Below are 8718 nucleotides of genomic sequence, written 5' to 3'. Positions count from 1 at the left end.
CGTCCTGCTGGCCCAGCGCTGGGTCTGCCACCTCCTGGGGGCCCTGAGAGGAGAGGAGAGAGGAGAGATGGAGCAGAGAAGGTGGCATCATTTCAGTGTCCACCCGGTGTCCCCCTCATTTCCTGGGCAGGGACACAGGCCCAGGGGTAACAGGTGATGTGCAGAGGTACCTGGGGCTGCAGGAACAGCCCTACGGAGGATTCTGGGGCCAGGAAGGCCTGGGTTCAAGCCCTAATGTGTCCTTCCTGAGCCTCAGCTTTCTCCTCTCTGAAACAGGATAAGAGCCTGCTCTTCATGTTTCACTGGCTATGAGGCTGATCAACGAATGGAGGAGAATTGTGCCCGAGGTGATGGGCAAGTTTACACTCTGGATCCATCAATGCTGTGGGGTCATTACTGACCCAGTGGATTCTTCACAACTTCAGGGGTGGGGCATGGAATACCCTCAACACCACCTGGAGCCCCCAGGCTTCCCTGGCCTTTCAGTATGACCCCCCGAGGAAGTCTCATTTGAGTGCGACTCTGTCTTTAACGCCTCTTTGAACAAACGCGAACAGGCCCCAGGCTCAGAACCTCCTCAGGCCAGAGGAACGAGAATTTCCTTGCCTTGTTTGATTTTCATTACATTCATTTAGGTCATGACCCTCTGCTGTGGGTTGAACTGTGTTCCCTAAAAGTTCTTCAAGTCCTGACCCCCAGCACCTGTGAGTGAGACCTCGGGTGGAAGAGGGTCTTTGAAGATGGTCAGGTTCAGATGAGGTCACTGGGGCAGGCCTTAATCTATACGGCTGTGTCCTTATCAAAAGGAGAAGTTTGGCCTGGCCGGCGTGGCTCCAGTGGGTGAGCATCCACCATAAACCAGGAGGTCAAGGCTCGATTCCCCGTCAGGGCACATGCCGTGGTTACGGGCTCGATTTCCAGTAGGGGGCGTGCAGGAGGCAGCCGATCCATGGTTCTCTCATTCATGTTCCTCTCTCTCTCCCTCTCACTTCCTCTCTGAAATCAATAGATTATCTGTATAAAAGAGAAGTTTGGACAGAGAGAGACATCCTTAGAAGAAAGATGATGGGAGACACAGGGAGGATGTCATTTAGAAGCCGAGGAATTGCCTGAGGCCCCAGGAGCTAAGAGGAATGAAACAGATCCTCCCTCACAGCCTCAGGAGCTCACCCTGCCAACACTTTGACCTCAGACCTCTGGCCTCCGGAACTGGGAGACCACCCGTTTCTGCTAATTTACACCACCCAGTTGGTGGTGCCCGCACACACTCTCTCTATAGTACGGAACACTGGTTTGCCATTGATGCCATTATCATAGGTTTCTTTTAAAATAACAAAACCCGCACGGCACCAATTAGACATCATTCCCTTTGTCTTTCACGAGCCACATGTGTTCAGATTTCCCCACGTCACTAATCTCCTTGCTCACTATTTCTTCCTGAATCTCCCACAACCCTTTTGGGGACATGAGCTATTTTATTACAGCCCAGTGGCCTTAAATCCCCCTCAAGAGAGTTTGTGATAGCAAGTCCTCAGCTGGGCTTGCAAAGCGAGTCCATTTGAAGAAAGATCGAGAAAGTAAGAGGGTAGGTGGTAGGTGCGTGTGGTAAGAACTACCAGTGAAGTGCCCATGGCTGAAGAGGGGCGATGCTGAGGAATGAGGTGCTGTCCCTTCTTGCATTCAGCTGGATACGATGCTGGCTTGTGCCCCGCCCGCTCCCCAGCCCAGGGATCACTCAGTCTAAGGGTCTTAGAAGAACTTAGGATTTGGCGGTGGCTGCAGCTTTGCAGAGAGCCGGGGCTCTGCCAGCAAGGATGGAGGAATTGGGGTCGCCGCTGACTGACAGGGCAGCCGGGGTGACTGGGCGGGCGGCAAGTACCTGGCTGCCCAGGCTGAGGCGGCGCCTGGCTCGGCGTCGAGGCTGGGGCGGGTCTGGAGGCCTGCACTGAGTTGGCCCGTCTCAAGCCTGTAGGAGGAAGGAAGGGAAACAGCCCATCATGTTGCACGCACACACAGTGGAAGCAGAAAGAATCTGGGACTGGGCAGCCGGCCTAAAGCAAGGCCTTCTGGATTTGAACACAGCCCCCCAACACCCTCAGCTCCTTCAGACCCTCTCTGCCTCTCAGTGGGTTCGCTCTTTCCAATACCCAGACCCCCCCCGGGCAAGTCACCTGGGTGTTGAAAAAGCACAAGTTGTGTAATATCGCTCCCACCTGTACGACCTTGCACAAATGGCCTCTCCTCCCTGGGCCTCAGTCTCCTCGTCTGTTAAATGGGGGTGATAGTAGCTACCGCATAGCATGTGGTGGAGATGTGATGATACAATGCATGCAAAGTGCTCAGAACATGTAGTAAACACTCAACACCTGACAGATGTTGATATTATTGTGTTATTCTTGCAAGAATCTGGTCTATATCTTCACATCGACCTAACTTTGCATCGGAGCATTCTCTTTTATAAGCTGTGTGACTCTGGGCTGGTCACTCCCCCTCTCTGAACTTCAGGAGCTAATGGATAAGGACGAGTTAACATTTATTCAATGCTTACCATGTGCCAGGGACTTTACATATAAGAAGCTTATTTAATCTCTACACCCCATTTTATAAATGGGGAAACTGAGGCCCAGCAAGGTTAAGGAGTTCATGCAATGTCTGTTGGCTGGTTTGTGGCAGAGCCAGGGTTAGAACTCAGGCAGTCAGTCTACAGTCTGCTTGAGATCACCAGATACTGCTCCCCAGATCTCTGCCAAGAGGAACCGAGGTGCTATGCCATGAACCCCCTTTTCAAAAACAGAAGGCCAGAGGTCCGGGAGAGAACTAATCAGAACTAATTCAGCCCATCTAATCAGAGCCAATCTCATGACCTCGCTACAAAGAAATGCAGGCATTAGAGCAAGAAAAGGATATAACCAAACATGTTGGATGTCTGGAGTCCGAATTGTTTTTGAGTCCTTTCTTTCCTCTACTATAGTCTAGAACCAGCATCTGGCATTGAACACGGCACACAGTAGGTGCTCAATAAGCACCGAATGGATACATGAATAAAAACACTCCCCTCCCCATTCTTTCTGATTCTCCTCATCCAGGAAGCCTGCCCGGATTTGCCCCTCTCTCTCACCTGCTGGGCTCCGGCTGGAGTCACCGGCTGCCCCGCCATGGCCATGGCCCCAGCCCTCTGAGTCCCGGCTGGCTGAGCTCATTCGTGCCTCTGAGGCCCTGCGCACAGGAGGCCCGTAGCTTCCTCGGCCAGGCACAGAGGCCAGCTCAGGGCCTGGCTTCTGACCTGGGCCCCTCCTGTCTTCAGCGTCACCTGGAGAGGGAGAACGGTGATGGGAGAACTGGTTTTATTGGTGCAGGAGGGCCACTACTTAAACAGCTCCACAAAGGGGCACACCCTCCACTCCCAAGTGCTCTTTAAAATTAAAACTCTCCCCTCCTCCCCTGCCCTTGGACGCAGCTTTCGTTTATAATCTCACATATTTCCTTTGCCTGCACAAGCCTGTGAACACACACAGGCTGAACACAGGCCGAGCTGGGGCCACTGGCTACATCCTCTTCTAGGGGGGGCTTTGCTCGCTTAATCCAATTCTCCCAGGACTCACCAAGCACACTCCAATCTTAAGCCCCACGCACACCATAGTCCCGAAGATTCTTTGCGTCCTCGCTATCATTTCCGTCACGTGTCTCCCCAAAGATCCTCCTCTGATGGCCCTTCTCTGCCCATTCTATCCTGAATGGGGCCTCCTGTCACTGCCTGCCCCCTTTACCTGCTCCGTGTCTATCCCCAGCACCTATCACTGCCTGATACTATATTACATTTGCATTGGCAGCTGGTCGAGCACCTGTTTCCCCCACTAGAATTTTAGCTGCATGAAGGCGGGGGTCTTCGTCTGTTGCAAACACCACTCTATCTCCAGGGCTTAGAATAGAGTCTGGAACTCCTTCGGTGCCCAGTGAATGTTAAGAGAATATTGAAAGCACATATGGACATAATTGCAAATCCATAAAGGACGCTGACATCATTCCATTTTAAATAATCCCTCCTATAGCGTGGTGTGGATATTTCATAATCCAGTCAACAATTCCCCTACTAACGAACCTCTCCCAGTGCTTTGCTGTTCTAAGTAATGTTGCAACAAATATATCTGTATCTTTTATATGGTACTTGGGTTGCTGTTCCATATAATCCCAGAGAGGGATTGCTGGGTCAAGTGGTATATAATAGTACATTTCCCCATTTCAATAAAGCCTGCCATATTACGTTCCAAAAGGCTGGCGGTGACTTACAGTCTAAACCAACAGTGTAGAGAGCACTCGTCTCCCCACACATTCACCAGCACCGATGTTATTCTAATGACTTTTTAAGCGTCACTATGCAATGCTGGTGATGTTACTTCTCTCCAGTGAAGTGAATGGGGTTACAGCCACTGCATTTCCAGAGCGGTCTGTGCTGTCCAGAGTTTATCTAGTTCATGTCTGTGTATGTGTCTGTGCACAGGTGATGAACATTATCTGTTATCAGTCAGCATTTACTCAGTGCTGCACTCTGCCAAGCACTTGGCATGTAGTGTTTTATTTAATACTCAAACAATCCAGTGAGTTATTAGCCCCATGTTATACGGGGTGGGGCAAAAGTAGGTCTGCAGTTGTTCATGTGAAAAACAGTAAAATAGTTAATAAACTGCGTTTCGCATACTCACAACTGTAAACCTATTTTGCCCCACCCAATAGATGAAGAACAAATTGCAGAGAGGTTAGGACACTTGCCCAAGCTCACAGGGCTGGTAAGTGGCAGAGCTGGAATTCAGATTCTGGTCCTCTTGCCCTCAGATGCCCAGATATTTTCATTTTTAATTAAAAAAATATTTTGCCCTAACCAGTTTGGCTCAGTGGATAGAGCGTCAGCCTGCGGACTAAGGAGTCCCAGGTTTGATTCCAGTCAAGGGCATGTACCTTGGTTGCGGGCACATCCCCAGTGGGGGGCGTGCAGGAGGCAGCTGATCGATGTTTCTCTCTCGTCGATGTTTCTAACTCTCTATCCCTCTCCCTTCCTCTCTGTAAAAAAATCAATAAAATATATTTTAAAAAAATATTTTTATTGATTTCAGAGAGGAAAGGACAGAGAAATAGAAACATCAATGATGAGAGAGAATCATTGATCAGCCGTCTACTGCACACCCCTATTGGGGATCGAGCCCACAATTTGGACATGTGCCCTGACTGGGAATCGAACCGTGATCTTATGGTTCATAGATGGGTACTCAACCACTGAGCCACACCGGCCAGGCATATGTCCATGATCTTGACAGTTATGCTCTACAATCTTCTCGACCTAGAGGAGAAGTGCTTAATCAGGAAGAAGGATGCTCTATTGGTAGAAACCGGGGCTCCTCAGGATGCAGTGACGATGGACAATTTGGTACATCTCTGCAAGGGATACAAATTGCTTCCTTTGTCAGGAAGTATGTGCTGATGCCTTTTGAGTGCCAGACACAGTCCCAGGTACATGAAGAAGTTATCTTATAGGAGACATACTCAGGCACTTGGATTTTTGAGACCTTCCTTCCGGAAGCACTGCTTGCACGCAACTGCAGAGTTGTCATCCAGACCCGAAATGATCACTTAGTGTTAATTGGAATTATTGCAAGGACTCTCTCTGATCAGTCCCAGTGGCCTCATCCAAGTAATGTGTTTTTATTGTGGTTGCCTTTGTTCTTTGTATTGTTTTTGCCTCTCTCTTTTAATCATCATTTTAGTAATTAATAATAATACTTGGATGATAGTGATAGTATCCATAGTAGTGGTAATTTTCTTTCACTAATTTCCTTCCTATTCAACTTTCTGTTTTAATTATTCCAATTTCAGATTTGCTGATGGTGGATATAAGAAATATCAGGGGTGAGGAAGGCCTTCTCAGCAAGCCCCAGATGCCCCCAGGCTCCAGTGTGTAGTTTGGTTGTGAGAATTTCTCTTTGTTTCTAATTTTAATTTCCACCTCTGCTGTACCTCTAAGTACTCCATCAAAAATGCCTGACATTTATTGAGGAGTTTTCTGTGCTACCTTCTTCATAAAGGTTCATGGTGAGCTGTGAAGGGGACATAGGATTTCCAGATCCAAACCCAGAGGCTGTCTGTCCATCAACTGGGTAGAAGCACAGACATGTCAGGACAGTCTCAGGTAGACCAGTTAGCCGAGAGCTGTCCTTGGTCCTGAAAGGATAAATCGTTTTGTCCTACCTTGAGTTGGAGCCCGGACCGCGTGCTTGGGTTCGGGGGTAGGCTGCTCTGGGACAGCGGGCTCACTGTCAGGCTGTTTGGGCTTGGTCTTCATTATGGGCATGGGCTGTGGGAGGACCTGTTTGGGGAAGCCCTTGAAGAACCAGGCTCCAGAACGCTTCCACACCTTGGGGAGGAGAGGGAGAGGATGGTGACATGGCAGCCAAATATACTGCTCCTGCCTTCATGAGTGCCAATTTTTAACTTTGGTCCCCTCCCTACGCACATGGACACAAGAGCCAGCACACTGTTCTCACCAGTGTGCAACCTTTCACAATTTCTATTTAATTCCCACAATATCCCTGACCACTCAACAGAGAGGGCTTGAGTAGACCCATTTTCTTGATGGAGAAAGTTGGACATCATGAGGGTATGAGCTCATGCACATCATGAGAGTGCAAGGGCAAAGACTGGACACTGAGTCTTCCAGCTCTTAAATGTGGTGTGCTGCTCCCTATTACTAGGAAAGGAAAAGTCACAGAACTAGAAGGGAAAAGAAATTCACTCAAACACTCAGGGACTGTTCTGCCAGAGTCCACAGCTGAGCTGGTTCCTTTTATACCAAACCCTTAAGACACATCCCTGCCTAGGTTTTCCAGCCCTCACCTGCTACCCTGTTTCCCTGGCTCTAGAAAGGAAGGGGGAACTGGATAAAAAGGAAGGGTGCTCTAGGAGCAAGAAAGGACACGTCTACTCACCTCCCGCTGCTCGATGCAGATTTTGCAGAGCCACACAGGATGCGGGCGGTTGTTGGAGGTCTCTACCCCGCATTTGGTGCAGACATTCTGGGGACAAAATAGAGGCCAGTGTACACTCAGATGTGCCAGGTGCTCATGATCAGGGGAGGTGGTGATGGAAGCCCATTGCAAAGAGCTAGAACTTTCCTTCTCTCACCTCCTCTCCATGACCAGGGCCAATTAGAATAAAGTTCCAACTTGAGTCTTAATTTCCAATACCAAGAACTGGAGTCATTCTCCAGCACTGGATAAAGAAATTCTCCAGGAGTCCCTGTGGGGCCCGAGTTTTCAGCATCCATACAGGGGAGATGACTGAGAGGATTTTCAAAGAGGAAAGGCCAGGTATCTACATGGCTTACTAATGTATTTCTTCTCCTTTCCCAAGCGAATCTGAGACAACCTAGGCTACAACTACAGATTCAAATCTTCAAGGAGAAGGAAGTTATGTGAGGAAATGCCACGACTGTGTGATGGGACATTTATATTTTTGGCTGTTTCCTGGCAGTCAAGGCAAATAGGAAGGCCTGATGGGTCACCGAATTCTCACTCTTGGCTGACTGCAGCGGACAACATTTTTGGAATAGATCCACTTCCCTCAATATTCCATCTAAACGCTAAATGGGACCCCAAGCAGGAGATGCCAAGGGACTCTATGGGTGTTTCCAGGTGGCTCATTCTCTTAAGTTTCTAAGACCCAAGGGCAGTTCTGTCTGTGTCCTGGAATTGTCAAAGTGCAGAAAACTGAGGAGAGGGTACAGGGTGGGGGAATACGAGGAGACCCCCCCACTTCAAGAATAAAGGCTCTTGAAGCCCAGTGGTCTTAACTGGGCTGGAGAGTGGCTTTCTAAGTCACTTGTACTATAACCAGGTTAAGAGAATGCTGGGTTAGCCTTCCACGTACACACATGTGTAGACCTGCGTCCATCATGCTCTTCAACCTGACATGTAACTTGCTAAGCCACAACCAGGACACTTGCACGCTCAACCTTAGCTCATGTCCTACCTCAAGCTCCCAAGTTCATCCTGGATGGGCCTGAGCTCCGAGGGGACAGAAGGGTCACAGTGAGTTTCAGGGGAGGAACCAGGATCAGGGTTACCTCGGGAGACAGCTGGATGTGAGAGCATCCCAGAAGGAATCATATTCTGGCAACTACCCTTCAGGATCCAAGACCCAGGGTCCCCCAAGGTTTGATCCCAGGCCTACCCCCTCTGCATGTAATGAACAGGGATGCAGGGAAGAGAAGAGGAGGGCGATGGTACCTTCTTACAGTCCTCGCACACTACGCAGGCAGAGCCCAGCATCCCCAGCTGTTCCCCACACAGGATGCAGCGGTTCACCCCATCCCCAGCCACGTTCTTCCTCATGTTCTCCAGACGGTCCACCAGGCGCCTGGAAGCAGAGACAGGGTACTAAGGACCTTACAGAACCAGGGACCACCTGCATCTCCCTCAGTATCAGGCTGAGGGTCTAATTCTTCTCTGAGTCATGGGCTCTTAAGTATCTGATGAAGACTGCTGGAACCTCCCTAAGAATCAAGCACATGAAATCTGATGCATTTTCAGAAAATCACAGCACCCCTCCCATTTCCCCCAAAGCCCATCTAGGCTACTGACTTCAGATTAAGACTCTCCTAGTCCTTTCTACCTCATGTCCCCTCTGCTAGGAAACTGCTTACTGAGCTCCAGAGCTGTTCATACTTGTCTA

General features: G+C 49.5%; 1 protein-coding gene across 1 annotated transcript in view; it reads right to left on the bottom strand.

The window, feature by feature from the left end:
• RPH3A (rabphilin 3A) overlaps positions 1 to 8718 on the bottom strand; it is an 82906-nt gene that overhangs the window by 39729 nt on the left and 34459 nt on the right. Inside the window, exons 6-11 of the mRNA XM_006768935.2 lie at positions 8274 to 8403; positions 6975 to 7061; positions 6238 to 6403; positions 3119 to 3310; positions 1880 to 1966; positions 1 to 43 (exon numbers count right to left, since the gene is read on the bottom strand). The exon at positions 1 to 43 is cut by the window's left edge and continues 11 nt beyond it. Coding sequence (XP_006768998.1) covers positions 1 to 43; positions 1880 to 1966; positions 3119 to 3310; positions 6238 to 6403; positions 6975 to 7061; positions 8274 to 8403 — 705 coding nt within the window. The remainder of the gene's footprint in view (positions 44 to 1879; positions 1967 to 3118; positions 3311 to 6237; positions 6404 to 6974; positions 7062 to 8273; positions 8404 to 8718) is intronic.

This window comes from Myotis davidii, unplaced genomic scaffold, assembly GCF_000327345.1.
Source record: "Myotis davidii unplaced genomic scaffold, ASM32734v1 scaffold223, whole genome shotgun sequence".
Classification (NCBI taxonomy): domain Eukaryota; kingdom Metazoa; phylum Chordata; class Mammalia; order Chiroptera; family Vespertilionidae; genus Myotis; species Myotis davidii.
This window is presented reverse-complemented; position numbering and strand designations above follow the sequence as displayed.